This window comes from Manis pentadactyla, chromosome 3 (genome assembly GCF_030020395.1).
Source record: "Manis pentadactyla isolate mManPen7 chromosome 3, mManPen7.hap1, whole genome shotgun sequence".
Classification (NCBI taxonomy): domain Eukaryota; kingdom Metazoa; phylum Chordata; class Mammalia; order Pholidota; family Manidae; genus Manis; species Manis pentadactyla.
The window spans coordinates 204067248-204084502 of NC_080021.1; the positions used below are offsets into that span (position 1 = coordinate 204067248).

General features: G+C 46.0%; 1 protein-coding gene across 1 annotated transcript in view; it reads left to right on the forward strand.

Moving 5' to 3' along the window:
* PAPPA (pappalysin 1) overlaps window positions 1-17255 on the forward strand; it is a 230765-nt gene that overhangs the window by 102701 nt on the left and 110809 nt on the right. The window contains exon 9 of the mRNA XM_036915515.2: window positions 4661-4752. Coding sequence (XP_036771410.1) covers window positions 4661-4752 — 92 coding nt within the window. The remainder of the gene's footprint in view (window positions 1-4660; window positions 4753-17255) is intronic.

Below are 17255 nucleotides of genomic sequence, written 5' to 3' on the forward strand. Positions count from 1 at the left end.
TATGTAATACCATAAACGATTTTGAGAGAGCTGCCAGTCTGCACTTACCCTGCCTGCTCTTATTCTTGATTGTTTTATGTGCTGCAAGACTCTGTTAGTCTTTTTCATCCCATCCCACATTCAGTTAATAGGACATGGTGCACCTAGGTCAAAACACTTTCACATTCTTTGCTGGTTACCATTTACATTTGGTAAAACTGCATATTTATTTGTTGTTTCTTCTCTATCATGTTACGTTAACAATTTACAAATTGGGTCAAAGGCTCATAAAAATAGCAAAGTATTCTAACTCACTACAATGTTGAGACCATACATAGTAAATAGTCTCTAGAGTGAATATTGAATGTGAAGATAAGAACAGGCAGGCAAATGAATCAGAAAGTGTAAAGATTCCACACGAGCAGCCAAAAAGGAAAAGTGTGATCAGAAAATACAAAGCTGCCTGTCTAAAAAATGGGTTTTATTGGATCAGCAGTCCATTCATCCCCTTGTCCACAGAGCAAGACATTACGCAATTGCAAAAACAGGCAAGAAGCCATCAAGACTTTTGCATTGTTTAAAAAAAAAAAAAGTGAACATTTGAGTTTTCTTCCTCCAGAATAAGCACAAAAATATTTTCTGGCATAAAATTGAATAGTTATCTCTGTAAAGGTGAAAAAGAGAACAAAAATCATTCACAATTAAGGTCCTTATTGCTCAAGTTATGTTCCTTACTGCTAATGTAGTTCAAGTCACACTATTGCTAAGTGACTTTTAAAACTATTGGCAGATTTAATGATAAACATTATGTGTGGAGATAGCAAAACAAGCTATTGGCAAAATTCCTTCATTAAATGGCACTGTTGGGTGTCACATAATATCTATGGAACATGGAATCGCAATGACTGTTTTTGTAGGGGGTGGGACACTGCAAAGAGAATTTGTTTCACGGTTGGATGAAACCACTGATGCGCAGAACATGAATCCACCCAGAGGTGTAGTACATAAACGAAAGAGAAGGGCTAGAGGACTATTTCCTTCAGTTCATCGTTGACACTTGTGCTGGAGGGGAAGAACCGTTTAATTTGGTAGTGATGGTTTTGTGGAATGTAATGTAAGCTGGAAACCTGCTTTGGGATGAAAGGACCAGCTAGGAGCATACCCAGGATGGCACAGTTATGCAAGTGAAGAGTTTGCGCACGAATACCTATCCATGCATACATCAGTTACTGGCCGGCAGCTGGCTTCACATCATGACTTAGCATTGAAAGGAATAGTGGAATATTGGGAATAGGACCAGGTGAGGGCCAGTGAATTACATCTCAACTTGCTGTGCAAAAAGGTAATAGTCTATGCAAGATTCTGCTCCCACGTATATACTCTGAGGTATACCTGGCTGTTCTAAGAAAGATATTAATTCCGTTTTTTTGAAATAAGGAATGACATTTTTTTTTAATGTTGACACCAGTAAGGCCAGTAATGATGGTTTGCATAATTTCAAGTGGCTTTGCTGAAGTCGGGTATTTCAGGGATACATATATATCCATCTGTTAAATGTCCTACAATTATCATTTCAAAGCTGAATTGCCAAGATTTTAATATTGAAGAGATACTGTAAAGATTTTTCAGTGTTGAATGATGGCACAAACCACCTGACTGCCAAGAATTTGATTCCTCAAGCATGGAAGAGAAAGCTGCTGACCTGGAGAATGAAATCCATAAGGCACCATTGTGTGCATTTAAGACCTGCATCCAAATGCAACCAGCAGAAAGTGAAGATGCAGTTTTCAGTGCTCCCTGTAACAAAACTGGGGAAGAGGAAGCTATTCACTGTTCTCTTTCACATTAAGACATCCACTTCTAGCTTCTGATGCAGCTTTGCCTGATAGAACACTGAGAAACATTGATGACAACGCATAACTGTGACTTGAGATTTTCCAATTTAGCACAAAGGATAAAGAAAGAAACTCACTGGGTGTGAAACCTAATCTACAACGTAATCTCTCCATTTGGGGGCCAGATATATAAAGGTGCCCTGGTAGAACATTACAAACAGTATCATTCTTCTCACTGATCCAAAACTATTGTTGTTGTTAATGTAAATAGTAACCTGAAAGTTTTTTAGTATTTTTACCTAGAATTGGTATCCTGCAGAGATATCAAATACTTGTTAAGTTACCTGAAGGCACCAAGTGGTTGTTAATATACTTGGCAGAAAACTGAATGCAGCTTATGGGTGGTTCCCTAAGTGAAACAAAACAAACAAATCACAATCTTTGAGGAAAAGAAGGGATGTCATCTTAGCTAACTGGATATTTCATGGGGTGATATATGCTAATTTGCTACACACACACACACACACATATACATATACATATACATATATATGTAAGGGAATTTACAAAGAAATACAGATAGATTCAACAATCAGTGAGGCCCCTAATGGATAAAAGCCCTGGGTGGATATTATGCTAATCCTAAAAATATTCATAAGTATTTATTGAGCCTCTATATGCGTGAGCACTGTTATCTCCTTGGGTGCGTCCAACGACCCTATGAAATAGGTCCTATTACCATACTTTACAAAAGAGACAATGAACACCAAAAATTAAAGTGCCTTTTTCAAGCTTACACACCCAGTAAGCTGCACCCAGATGTGAGCCCAGTGCCCAAGCTGTCATCTGACTCATCATCGCCTTGCTGCTTGACCAACAGTCCCCTGCAGAACTAGCAAGCGAAGAAGTCACTGCGTGTTGTCTGCTGTATCCCAGGCACTGTGCCAGGCCCTGGGTGCTAGAATGACAAAGACCCCGTCACTTCCCTTGGCATCAAAGCCTGATGCATGGGGCTCTCGGTAACAGGCAACGGCACTAAGTTTGACAAGTGCTGTGATGGATGGAGCTCTGTGTCTTTGGACACAGAGGAGATGGCCACCCACTCCAGCCCGGGAGGTCAAAGATGGTTTCTCAGATCCTCCCTATCTAATGATAGATCTGCTATGCCTAGAAGATTCTTGTGGTGACATTAGTGTTTTGCTTAAACCAGTAGAACACACTGTTTGGGTGGTAAGGGAAGCTGGTTAGAAGTGTTCTCTGTGGTTTAGGGAAACCAGCCCAGGTTAAGAAAAAAAAAAAAGATCTGTCCCCAGATAACCCATGAAATACCTAAGGGGCACAAGGACCATCACCAGTTCTAGCATGCGAGATGCACTGGCAGAGGGGGGAGCACGGACCCAGTTTGGAATATGGAGTCCTTTGCTCGTGGGTGTGCAGACAGGCAAGAACTTTGGTGGCTCTTCAGAGATCGGTGCAACGTCCTAGCCCCTAGCCGTTTTAAGGATTGATTGCATGGCACCTCCTGCTACTCTCGCACCTCCTAAAAGCAACAAACATTTCCCAGTGTTAATTGCCTGGGTGAAAGGAAAAGTCTGAGGCCTCTTCCATGCTGTGACAGGTCCCAGCTGGTCTCTAGGGAGGGAGGGACAGCTGCCACACACTCTGCGGAAACCTCCCAGGTCAAAGTGCGAATGGGAACCGATTCCCTGAGCACCTACTGTGTGTCACACACTATGCCAGCCACTTTAAGTTATTTTCCATTCTTATCCCAACTCTAAGAGTAGGTACAGTTTATCTCCATTTTAACCTGTGAGCAAACTGAGATTCAGCATCTAGAATGCACTGTCCAGTGGATTTTTCTGCAATAATGGAAATATATTCTGTGCTGTGTAACACAGCAGCCACTGGCTATACCCAGCTACTGAGGACTTGAAATGCAGCTACTGTGACAGAGGAATGGAATTTTAAATTACTCTTAATTTTAATTTATTTTAATTGCCAAAGATAGAAAGATCAGATAGAGAGATCAAGTGAGCCGTCTGAGATTACACAGCTAGTTTGGAACCTGAGGATCTAAATCTGAGTTTTTTTATTTCTAAAAGGACAGGAGCCTTCCAGAAAGTGGCAATCATCCAGTCTTGCAGTTGCTACCCCTTCTTCTCTTCTCATAGCCCCAATTCAGAGAGCATTGCTCATTTTCTACCCATTCTAACCTCTGCAGAATCAACCTTAGGTGATGGAAATAATTCCTAAAAAAGAAAGAAAAAAGAGGATACATTTTTTTCCCCTAAGCAGCATAGTTCCACAGGTGCTGGAGTTCTGGACACCATGAAATGGCATACCCAATGGAGAAGGCAAAACTTTCCCATACAAGGAAGACCAGACCAGAGCATGAGAATGGAAAAAATCTTTATCTTTAAGGGCACTGGGGGAGTGGGAAGGGGGCTGAGGCAGAGCTTAGTGATGAGTAGCATTTATATTTTAGAAACTCCAAAATTTCCTTCAAATCTACCATTTTAAGATGACAGTGAGAGTCCCCAGGCACAGTGCAAGTTTCTGTTCATTCATGTGTTCATTAACGCATCTGTTTCTTACGAATTTCAACTCATAAGACCTCAGAGAGTGAGTTTGGTAGGGGAATTCTACCTTGTCATCAGAAACACAAAATCAGGCAAACATAATAAGATCGTGCAAATTATACACATCTTATTTTGAAGAAGGAACAGAGGCTCAGGAAAGGGACTGGCCTGAGGCCTCAGGGGAAGTTCATGGCCCAAGGAGGGACTTTCCCATGTCCAGCTGTGGTTCTGAAGACGATGTGATACATTTCTACCTCCTTCCCGCAGAAGCCAAGGTGAAGCATGTGATGACATGAATAAGATCAATGGCGACGGCTGCTCCCTTTTCTGCCAACAGGAGGTTTCCTTCAATTGTATTGGTAAGTCTTTGTTGTTTCTTTGGGCTTGGCTGGAGAAGAGGACAACACGCACTACTTAGTTACAGTAACAGCGATAGTGATGCCCAAATGGTGCTTTACTCCTATGTATTATGGATGTATACTGAGTGTGTCCTGTGGGCCAGTCAATACAGCAATGGGGGGAAGAAAAAATGGCATACATTCCTGCCCTCACAGAGTTTATATCCCTGTAGATAAAGGAAATGACTGGTTATTCCTCTTAGATCTTTTTGCCGTACAGGCGTGATCACTCCACGCCACACCTCAGATGGTTATTAGTATAGATTTTTAAGGCTTTTGTTCTCACTTTAGAGATGAGAGAAATCAAGTCAGAGAGATTAGAAAACTTGTTCAGAGTCACACAGGTCAGAAGTGATTGAAGACAGAAGCAGGGCTTCTTCAGCCTGCGTTTCTCTGATTCTCCAGCTCAGTTCGTTTTGCGCACACGCTCCCGCTAGGTTCCAGGAGGCGCTGTGGCCCCCTCTGCGCCCTCAGCACCTTGGGCAGTCTCTCTGACTTGATGGAAGAGGAAGAGCAGACCAGCCTGTGTTTAGAAAGCAAACCTCCTTTTCCCACCTTTCCTGAGTGAGATGGGAAATCTGTTTTCCTCTGCCTTCTCTAGGAGTCTGGCCGACCTTGTTGTTTCAGCCCCACTTGGGAGGCCCTGGCCAGCCGGGGGCTGGTAAACAGGCAGGGGGTGGGGGGCAGGGATGGAATTTTGAGCTGGCTCAGATGAGGTCATACTTCCTTTAAGATGCAAATCGATACCTGAAGATCAAAGGTCCCCCGGCTAATCCCCTGGGCTGGAGGTGAAAACTAATCACAATTCATTTGCAAGTACAAAAGACAGAGGTGCTCTATCTGAAGAAGGAAGGGGCAGCTACAGAGGGGACGAAAACATCGGTGGGAAGATTTCTCACTGAAAGGCAGTTTTCTAGGAGGACTAAAGGGGAGGAAGTGTTATCGGGTCGTCACACTTGCAGTGGATTACAAGGGTGCATTTAGACCTCCCTTCTCCTGGGCGATTGTGAGCCCTGTGTGGTCTTTGCAATATACCATTTACTTCTTATTCCGTTCCTAACACACATTTGTTGAGCACCTACTATCTCCTCAGGGACTGAGCAACACAGTAGAGATGTCTTGGAATGAACTGTTTGTGGATGGAAGGAAGGGAGATGTGGAGGGAGGAAGGACAGGAGAGCTGCCAGGCAGGGCCTTGGATTTTTAAGCGGCCAATTTTTTCCCCCTCTCCTCTGTTGATTTGAGAATAGTCCATAATAAAAGCTTGATATTAGCCTCCTGCTATGGTGGAAAGAGGCTGGGGCTAAAATTAAGAAAACCAGGCTCTAAGACTCAGCGTTGCTAAGAATTTGTCTGCATAAATCTGACCTGCTTGCTCACTTCCCTAGTCTGGGCCTTAGTTCACCTTCCATAAACCCGAAAGAATCTTGTGTGATTTCCAAGATGTGTGACTAATCCTCATGATTGTGGGCTCTGCTTGAACCAAACCCACGACTTTGCCATCATCCTCCTGACACCCAATATTACCCCAGATCACGCTGGAAAATACCGACCTAGTTTACTCGTACTAAGGTAGCATGCAATTTCAGTGCTGTGGGAAGAAGGCAGGACATGCTGAAGGTAGGACAGGGTACCCTGAAAGATGCTTGTGCCCGGACATCCGTGTTCTCTGTTGCTTCAGCCCTGTGCAAGCATCAGCAAAACCATGGAAACCTCTTACAGGTGGAAGCCCATCGTGCGTGGAAGAGGTCTGTCCAGTCCATGCACCTTGACTGGCCTCCTACCTCTATCTGTAAATGAAGTGTTACTGGAACACAACGTATTCATTCCTTTGCATGGTGTCTGTGGCTCTTCTGCTATAGCAACATTGTAGCGTGGCTCCAACAGAGACCCTATGCCCCACAGAGCCTAAAATACTTATTATCTGGCCTTTTACAGACAGCATTTGCTGACCCCTGATCCACGGATTTGGAGTCTTTGATACTCTTGGTTGCAGGAGCCTGGTGCAGAGAGGAGGTGAAAATTATGACACGGCTCACCATTTCTTGGAAAAGGAACTGAATTTTAAGCAAATGGTGGTGGGGCCTGGGAGACTGTTAGAAATAGCCAGAGTCCAGCCCTAGGATACCTTTTACCTAGTCGGGCCTTGCTTCCCTGTCTATAGTTTGACAAAATGATTGTTTTGGACTAGATGAGTGATCTTCAAACTGTGCTAACTGGAATGCTCTAGAGGAAAGGCATGAAGGGGAAGAAGTTTCCAAGGTGAGACTTGGACTGTCACGGATTCATTGTACATACTGTCATCCTTTACTAGATTCTGAGTATTATTCTATGATGGCGTGATGATCTTTACTGAACATCTTTTATATACCAAGCACATTTATAAACTCTCATTGTCATGCAACTCTTTCATTGTCCTGACATTACAAGGGAGGAAGCTAAGGCATGCGGAGGTGAACTATAAGCACGTACAGTTAAGTGATAGAACTGGGACTCCAACCCAGAGTCCGACGTGGAGCCCACGGTGCTAAGCTCCCTGCAGATAAACATAGTGCCTGTTCTTGTCAGTCTCTGAGAGTGAATGAGGAATCTACGGCTATAGAATAATTCATCTAATCAATTAATAGACTGGCATACACAATTGTCAGTGGTGTAGATTGAGTCCAGGGAAGGCTCTCTGTTACCCCTGTACACTGAGCATGGTTTGTGTTAGAGGAAAGACCTCAGCTATGCCCCCAGCCTCGCCATTGAGAATTCCATTAGAGAGACTCACAGAAACGAGGCATTCCAGGAAGTAAAGAGTTTTTCCAGAGATCCCAGCGCCCGGGAACATTCCAAGGACAAATTCCATGGTTTTGAGTCTAGAAAACCATCTTCCTCTACAAAGAATAGCTGAAGAAGAGAGAGTGCATGTTTGGTTCCCAGCAAATCCGGTTTTAGTGAGTCAGAGAAGTGGGATGGAGTGTGGGAAGCTTTGCTGAGGTGGACATTGTTCTCATCATTATATTTGTCAAGACAGGGATCGAGATAGTGGCCAAGAGAATAGGTTTGAGTGAGACTGACTTGGGTTCATACCATGGCTTAGACGTACAAACTTGGCTAAACTTGGGTGTTCTCATGCAGAAAATGGTGAAAGTCCTAGGCCTGAACTGTGGAAGATATTTACCAGTATTTTTGGATCCTTACTATCTGAATCCCCTTCCTAGATTTAGGAAATAACTTTCCTTGTTATAATAATGAGGCAGAGCTCAGCCCTCACGAGTGGAGTACAAAATCCAGTCTCCTTCTCCCAGGCCCCGTTGTAGCTTGAGTGTGGGAACCAGTCCTACCCTCTCCCCAGGTCAGGCAAACTAACCCAAGATGTTGCATCAGAAGCTCACAGGGTTGAGACATAGGGACCCTGCAGAAACCATTTGGATAAGGATGGTGGGCGTGGCCGCAACCCATGGATTTCTGAAGATCCAGCGACAACACATGGCATTAGTGCTGAAGTGACTGTAAAGCAGCACCTCTGAGATGTCTTCCCAGGACCAGTCTTGAGCTTGGACTTGGGCTTCAGAGCCTGGCTCACCAGCGCCCCAGAGAGTGTTTGATAAGTATCCAGGATTCTTTGAATTGATTTTTGTTTGCTGGTTTTGCTTAAGTTAGCCAAGGTTGGTTTCTGTTGATTGTCACATAGAAGCCTGAGTGAAAATTGTTGTCAGAAGATACTATGAGTTGGAATGTGCTTGATGCACATGAACTATTACTTTTCTCAGTGTGTGTGAGAGTGTGGTGGCAGTGGGGGGAAGTGGTGGGTGCCAGCCACGGCCACCGTTTATGGGTCCCATCATGTGGTGGTACGCCCTGTGCCGTGCACCGCTGTTTAATGCGAGCCTCTGTGAGGTCTCTTATATCTAGATCTGAGGACCTACTATGATGTCTTAACTTGACTAAGGTCACCCTGCTCACAGAGGTGTGATCCCATCTCCAGGCTGAGTGAAGGACCACTGCTCCGTCTACTCTGCTGCTCCTCCCCCATCTGAAAGACTTCTTTCCTCCCTCCCTCCCTACTTCCTTGCTACGTACCTTCCTTCCTTCCTTCCTTCTTGCCGGCCTCATTCCTTCCTACCTTCCTTCCCTCCTTCGTTTTCTTCTTTTTTATTTTTTTGTCCCTGACCATTCACTGGGGCTAATGTTTTCCCTGGGTCTGGTAACACCAGGTGAGGGTGGGTGACAGATTTATGGTGGCATTCCCATTCGCTTTCCAGAAGCCCACACATCCGGAAGTATTCCCTAGGTGCCAATGTGTTATTATGCAACACCCGGGGACTTCCCTTTCCCACTCTCCCACCCCCAGAGCCCTCATCCCCCAGCACATAATGAGTTGCTTGTTAAAAGGAACACCACCCACAAGACCTCTTAGGCAATGCACACTACATCCTCAGCAATGTGGAAATTATCTTGTCCTTTTTCCCCCCTTTTTAAAATCTAACATACACCAGGCCTGAGGTTTCTGTTAAAAAATGTGGTATCAGTCAAATGATAACTACCCCCCACCCAACAGGCACTGGCCGCAGGCATTGTTCAGCAGCTTGGGAATTCTCTTTCTAAAGCACCGAGTCATAAACTACAGACAGGCTGCTGATAAAAGCTGAAGGAGGGAAGGTAATGGTCAAATTAGACAAAACGTGAAGCATCCCAAAAAGGGGTTATACTGAGTCATATATCTTGAGCCAGTGCTGGAAATATGTTACCTTCTGAGATGACATTTAATCCATTACAGGAATGGGATGGTGGAGGCCCCGTGTGCTTGGGTTTGATTTACCACGCTGTGTCCTTACGAAAAGTTGGGCCCAGGTCTCAGTCTTGACTTGGGAGCCTGGGCTGCAGTTCAGCACCTTGGAGCCTCAGTTTCTCCATTTGTGAAATGGGTGAAGCCTCTAAGGCTTCTTTCCCTGTCTGATGTGGGGAATCCTCCATTTGTCAGACGTCTATTTAAAGGCTCTGGGGTTTCAAATTGTGCTTGATGCTAATACGTAGTTAGCAAAACAAAGCAAAGGGACCCCCACGTTGTCTTTCCCAGACATACACACATTCCCTGGTGTCTCTTTTTCCCAATCCCTCCCTAGTTCCACCTCCCCCATCCCTGCCATTAGCATTACTTTGTCTCTGGTTTCTGACATAGCATGTCCAGCCCTGGGCTAGAGCCGGGGCCAATGACTCAATTATCTGTGAGGCAGATAAGGGGGAGGGGGAGGGCTCAGTCCTGCTCCCTGCCCATCCCCGGGAGCGGTGGTGGTCACAGAGCCTTGTGGCCCCCTCTGTCAGGCCGCCCTGGCCTGCTCTAAGCCAAGGCGAGAAAGAAAAACAAGAAGATGAATCGCCACGTCTTCTTGGTGGATGTTCTGATGAGACTTTAGAACAACAATGACTAAAAAGAAAAACAGCATCTGGCTGGGGGGAGGGGGAGTGGAAAGGAAAGGAAGAATGGGCTCTGCTGGGAGTTGCATTTATTATTATTTTTCTTTCTAACAAAGTGAAATCATAATAGATGATCCACCTCTCACCTTACAAAAAAAATGAAAATTAAAAAAAATATAAAACTTCTCCTGGCAGCGTGTATTCTTTTGGACGCCCCTTGGGGAAAACATAGTAACTTTCACCAAAATACCTTCTTGAAATAAGACTTCCCTTGACTTGAAGACAGACCTTTAAGAGAAGAAAAGAGAAATGTTAGTGGCCATCGTGGTGGTGATGAATGTGCTAATGGTGATGCTAGGCCAGCTAGGATGGGTGACATGCTCAGCACTGGTGTGTTGACACATGGCATGATGATGAACAACATGGAATCTGGGTGAAAAGCCTGGACCAGATATTTTTTATCTGTGCCTAAGTTTTTGCATCAGTAAAACGGGTTAGCAAGAGTTCCTCCTTCTTGGGAGGATGAAATCAGAATATATCTGTAAAGCATTTTAAAACAGTGGCACCTGGTAAGTGTTACATATGCTCCTTCTACCTCTCTAATATTGTTGTTTTTAAGGTCATTAATTCAGAAGTTGTATCAGTCCCTCCAGGAACCCTAGCAGATGAATCATGTTATTATTTCAGTTTCATAAAGGAAAGAAACAGGTTCAGAGAGGTTAAGTAACTTGCACAAGGTCACATAGCTAGAAAGAGCAGAGGTGGCATTCACAGTATCTAGGCAAGGCCTGCACATGTAACCATGAAGTTACTTCATTTATTTGCACCCAACTGTACCAATCTCTGGCTTGGAACCATTTTTTCAAATGATGGCATTCACTTTCTCAGCAAGCAACTCTGTATAGTCAGAATCACAGTGCCCACTTGGCTGATGAGAAAGCTGGTGCACGTGTTGCTCCTGAGGAAGCCTAAGAGGACTGCCTTACACATGCAGCCAGGTAGGCCAGAGAAGGAAAGTTCAAATCCTATCTGCCTGCTCTAAAGGCCATGTCCAATATCCAGGTAAACCGCCAGCAAAGCAGTGGAGAGCTCTTTGACCCCATTTCTGCTTTGGTGCCATTGTGTCACTGCAGGAGCAAAAGTGAGTGAGTGCAAAGGTCCTTCCTGCACCTTTTTCATGAGTCAGGACGATGGTGACTTTCAGTTATTGTTGCCCTGTCAGCATGCCACTGCATGCCCCCAGTCTAGGGTCACCCCATGAATTGGGCTGGATCTTCATTTCTCATAGCTCACCCTCCATTGACAGCAGCCACGTTGTTCTGTAGCGTACGTAGGAGGGGTGTGACACTTAATCCTGCTGTCATGGCAGTGTGTTGGAGACGGAGGAGCTTGACACATGTCTGGGGATTTTAATTACTATCCTGGGCATCTCCTATCCTCTCTTTGAGTCTCAGTCTCCTCTTCTGGAAAAGGGACACAATTATAATATCTATTGTTCTCTTTGGAGAAAGAGGAAACCAGGCCCACAGAGTGTTTAGCACAATGCATGGCAGTTAGTGGACACTCAGGGATGTCAGTTAAGGCCACTTCATCTTCCCCTTCCTCACTCCCCATCCCAATTATAAGTGATGCAAAGGCCACAAATCCATCTCTGGCAAACACACTCCTGAGCCAGATCCTGCCATTAAAATGCAGTGTTCCCTTATGCAAAGTGACTGAACCCCCTTGATGTCAGTTTGCCCAGCTATAAAGCGATGGGGCGACCTAGATGATCTCCCAGGCCCTTTCAGCTCTGACTTCCAGAATTTAAATCCCAGAGCATTATTGTTTTTAAACTGTGCATTTTAAAAGAAATGAGGGCTTGAGGAGGAGAAAGGAATTCCTTTAACCAAGAGGGTCAAAGGGGGTCACTGAGGGGACAAAGGAGCAGGAAAGGGAGGCGATGGGGCGGAAGGCTGCCATGCGGGGCAGGACCAAAGATCTGAAGTCTTCAACCGGGAGGTCTGACGGCCTCCTCCCAACACCCTTGAGTCCGCACCGCTTAGGATCAAGCCTGCCATCCAGCCTCAGCCCACAGCTTACCACCTCCTTTGGAAACCTGGGAGGCCTACCCCACAGAGAGGCCAGGCTGGAATGTAAAGAAACAGGCCAGCTCTGATGCCAGAAAGGAGGAATTCTAGCCCTCAGCCCATGTCGGCTTCCTGACTCTCAGGGATAGTCAGGCACTTGGAAGAACTGGGAGCTTGCCTGAATTCGAGGAATCAAGACCAGACTTTGATGTGTGTCTTTGAAAGGCAGCCCGAGTCCAAGGCAGGTGAATCTGGGTAGCCAGGAACACGGGCTTCTTTGTGGCATTTAAAGTGACCAGAACCCTGTCTGTGCATACGCATGCCTTGCTGTGCATCTGCGCAGTCGGCACCAAGGTAGCTCCAGAAAGGGGAGAGGCCGGGGGCCAGATGTGGGGGCCTTTTCCGAGCTCCTGGCTCTCTGCTCTTTCTTGGGGACATGGAGTTGGAGGAGGCATCCACTATTCATGAGCTGTGATCTCCACTTGAAGGGAGTGCCCTGGGGGAAATTGAAATATTAAGCAAGTGAGGGATATAGACCTAATTGTATCCTCCTTTTCTGTTTGGACTGAGAAGTAATGTGCTTAAAATAAAATGATGGATGGGCAGTCAGGATTGTGTGAAAACCCCACTGCTGTAGCCTGCAGAATTAATCAGCTGCGTGCTCTGACATAGGCCGACAGAACCAGGTAGACAATGGTGTAAACTGGCTGCTGGGTCACACCATGTCGTTCAGTCACACATTTATGGATGCCTGCTGCATGCCAAGCCCTGTGCTAGTTGCGAGGGAAATAACAGTGTGAAAGAAAGGCCAGGGAGGTTGGGAAAATGACACTAATAATTATTTAAATGCAATTGTTGAAAATGCTACTAATTGGAAATACTTGGAGGTGTCCAAGTGAGGGTCCTCCTGCACACTGAGGGGTCAGAAAAGGCCTCCTGGAAGACACAACATTGAAGCTGAGACTTGAACATTGATTAAGAAGTGGAAGCATTAGGGCAATGTGGAGCAGGGTGAGGGAGTGAGGATGGCGAGAAGGTCAGACTGTTATTAAACCCTCGAGGCAGGAAAGAGCTTTTGAGGAGGTCAAAGAAACTCAGTATGGCTGATATGCTAATGGAGGAGGAAAGGTGAGGCTGCAGCCCTGCAGCACTAGTCCTTCAGGCCCTTGAAGGCCCTGGTGCAGCTGTTGCTTATGGCATGAAAGGAGGAGAGGGCGACTCCTGTATGTGCCTGTGCTACACTGTGCTTGGTCTTACACTTGGCATGGAAGGCAAGTGGATGCTCACAGAGATCAGGGGTCAAAACCACCGTCCCGGGTCCAACCCAACCTGCTGCGCATTTGGGCAGACACAGTTTCCTTGAAACACAACTCTGTTCCTTGGTTTAGGTATTTGCCTCCGTGCAGACAGAGTTCAGTAGTTCCAGCAGAGCCTTTGTCTGGCCCACAAAGTCAAAATATTTACTATCTGGCCCTGTACAGACAGTGCCAACCAACCGCTGGCATAGGCACATGAGTGAAATAACAGCCAGGTGGAGAGATCAAGGCACTGAGGGAGAAAGAGGTGAGGAGACTGCCCCATCTGTATCACTCCAGGGCCTACGTAATTGTGCTGACGCCCCATATTTTCCATTTCCGCATCGGGTTCCCTCACCCTGCAGGGAAGAGGTCATCCAGTCCATCCCTGTGTCCCCGGCCTTAAACCTGCGGCATTTGTGTGTTGCACTGACCCAAGTGCTGCTTCCCAGCAGGAGAGAGGCTTCCCGGGGAGCCCAGACAGCTCCCCAGCTTAAGGCTGCATCCAGGATCCTCCCTGGGTTGAGGAAGCGGGCACTTTGGTATTAATGGAGAACCAGCTACTACGCAGTCCCCTTTCAAGCCCACAGCACCCTCACAGCCAGACACGATCATCACCACTTCCCAGATGACAGAACAGAGCCCGCAAACGTTTAAGTGACTTTCGAAAAAGTGGCCTTCTTTCAATAAATATTTAGTGAGCTGAGAAACCACTGCAGGAGGAAACAAACCTTTGTGAGTGTCACATCGAGTGCCAGCTGGCTGCCACACCAGGTACTTACCTCTGATTCTCATGAGGCCGCAGGAAGGCAGGGGCCATTATTAAACAGCAAAGCTGGGATTTCCACCAAGATCTGCCCAACTCCAAAACCAGCCAACATCCTCCTCCACAATACCAGCCTTTCAGAGCAAGTACGAATGGTGAGATATGTATATGTATTTCCACCCCTCTTCCATCTCATCATCCCAGACAATAGTTGTAATTGTAGAAATAGGCCTTTATTAGTTTAATTTAATGCTTTTTCTCTATTAACTTCTTTGATTAATTGTGTTGATCCTATGAGGTAGTTTTAATATAATGCCAGCTTTATAGACAAGGTGAAAGCACAGAGATGTTAAGTCATTTACTCAAGGCTCCCAGGAAGGGGTTCCAGCCCTGGAAATCTGGCTCGTAAGCCCTCAGGCTGAACTAATAATTTATGCTACCTGTTGATCATTAAGGTTATCTCATAAAATGTGTACTCTCAAGAGCTGAGCAGCCTGCCAGCAAACAGATAATGAGAATGGGAAACAGTGCATAGTGCCAAAGGAATCTCCATACGAGGAAAGGATCCCAGGGTCTCTGTAAGAAACACTGTCTGAAGTGTTTGTTTACAGATCATTAAATACTTAACAGAGGGAGAAACCAAAAGCGACTTTCTCCTGGCTGCTACTGATTAAGTACCTAGAAGAAATTAAGGTAAAGCAAATCTGAAATTATAAGAATTTTTAAGGGGCTGGGATTTTGATTTTCATTTGCCAGACAGAAAGATAAAACATTCCACGCCCTGCGTCCGCAGCCCTGCTTACAAGTGCTAGGGTTGCCTCTCTGTCCTCCAGCGAGTAACCAAGGGGATCCTGGGAAGACAGCTTGAAGTGAATGTGACCAATTTCGCACCAGTTTGTGTCTCTCTTAAGCACCTGCTGCATACAGACCTCTGTGCTAGGCAGGATGCAGAAGAGAAGGACAAACTGCAGCAGAAGGAGTCCTTCACTGGGATACTTCAGAAGACGGTGGTCATTAAGGATGTGCAGGGATTGGTGTGAGGGGACCCTTGGAGAAGTTGGAAAGCCCCCAGCTGTGGGTTGGGGAGCTGTGAAAGCTTCCTGGACAGCTGGGCTCAGCTAACCAGGGGCAGAGCTCTGCAGTTATAAAGGTCCAGAATGAAGTTTCTTTGCGGGGTGCAGTGAGTCAACCGGTCCCAGACAAAACTACTGACAGAAGTCACAAGGTGGGTGAGTGGGTAGGTGGGATCCTGCAGCAGTAGTGGTTTCTGGGCAGAAGCATGACATGCTAAGAGCAGTGTTTTAAGATCAACCTCACCCTCGCCGCAGTGGGACGCTCTGCAAGGGCCAGCAAAGTGCTCTTGGCAAACTGAACTGAAGAGAAATCAGAGTGATTTTGGCTTTCAACACTAGTCAGAAACCCGGCCCAAATCGTCCATAAGATTGAATTAAACTTTTCAGCTGCCACTGGCAGGGCTGTAAAGGTCCTGGCTGGAGCTGGTCCCTCGGTTCAGGAGTCCAAACCACACGTATGACTGGAGTTCAGCCTCATTACCAACGAGAGGGCTGCATGAGAGTCTCAAACCCCTCAACTTCCCCATTTGTCTTCATGCCTTTTGCCAAAAGAACTTCTAAATGGAGAGAGTGAGGGAAGCCCATTGATCTGCTCCAGAAGCCTGGGGAACTTCTCTGCTTCGGGCTTGGCCGCCCCAGCAGCTTTTTCTATGTGTGAACTGGGAGTGGCGTTCCTTACTTCACAGGACGACTATGATGTGTTCTGTCATTCACTGACTTCAGTCATCAGAGTTATTGACACCTCTGACGTGTCAGGCCCGTGAAAAGGCCTTGAAGAGGCCAGGTCGGCTGTGCTCAGCACGCTTCCCATCATTCAGAAAGTGATCAGTAAATTTCGATTCATGTGGCTATTAAGAATAATCATCTAGTTGTAAGTATCAAGCACCCTGTCCCTGGAGGAGATCAAGCAGAAAGTTGAGCATCATTACTCAGGGAAGTCGTGAAGGGGGTTCTATGACAGAACATGATTGAACAGACATATTTCAGTCTTTCTCTCCCTTAACTTACCAGGCTCTTTCTGGAATTTCAGAGCTCTTGGGACCTCTGCAGTGCACCCACTTCCAGGTTTCCTTAACTCCTCCGGCCATCCCTACACAGACCCTCTGCCTGCCCTTTAAATATTGACCTTCTCCATGGTCATAAGGGGCCCCTGAGCCCATCTTTCAAAACCAAAGACCCCCAAATCTCTGTCTTCAGTCCGGGGCCTTTCTCTTGCCCTGTGGTTGATCTACTGGTCCTATTTGGGTGCCCCACAAGCTCTCAGACTCAATACATCTAATACCAAGCTTACCGTTTTTTCTCCCCAGACTAGCTGCAAGTCCTGTTTTTTCTTAGTCTTGACTAGAGGTACCACTAGCCAAAAAGACATTTAAAGTAGAAGCTTGGGAAACATCTTTAACTCATCCCTCTGTCATTTCCCACATCCAAATATTCACCATTCTGCCCTTTTTACTTTGAACACCCCTCTCCCCGCACCAGTCCCTCCTCTCTCTCTACATTCATTGCTCAAGCTGAGGTCCCTTCAGCATTAACCTGGACTATTGCAAAAGAGCTCTGATAGGTCCCTAGTCCCCATCTTTGCTTGCGCCCATCTATCCTCCAGTACAATGAGAACAAGCTTCCAAAAATGCAAATAGGATTTTGTCACTTTCCATTTGAAAGCCTCAGGTGTTTCTCCATTGCCCTGAGGGAAATCTAAATCCCTGCCTATAGCATTCAAGGCTGGTAGCATCTGATCCAGTCACTTGCCCTTAATGCCGCTCTTGTGCTTTACACCTGCTGAGCCACTTCTACTTCCTTCATTTGCTCGGTGTCGCCCTGCCCGGAATATGTCCCTGCCACCTACTGTTCCTCTCCA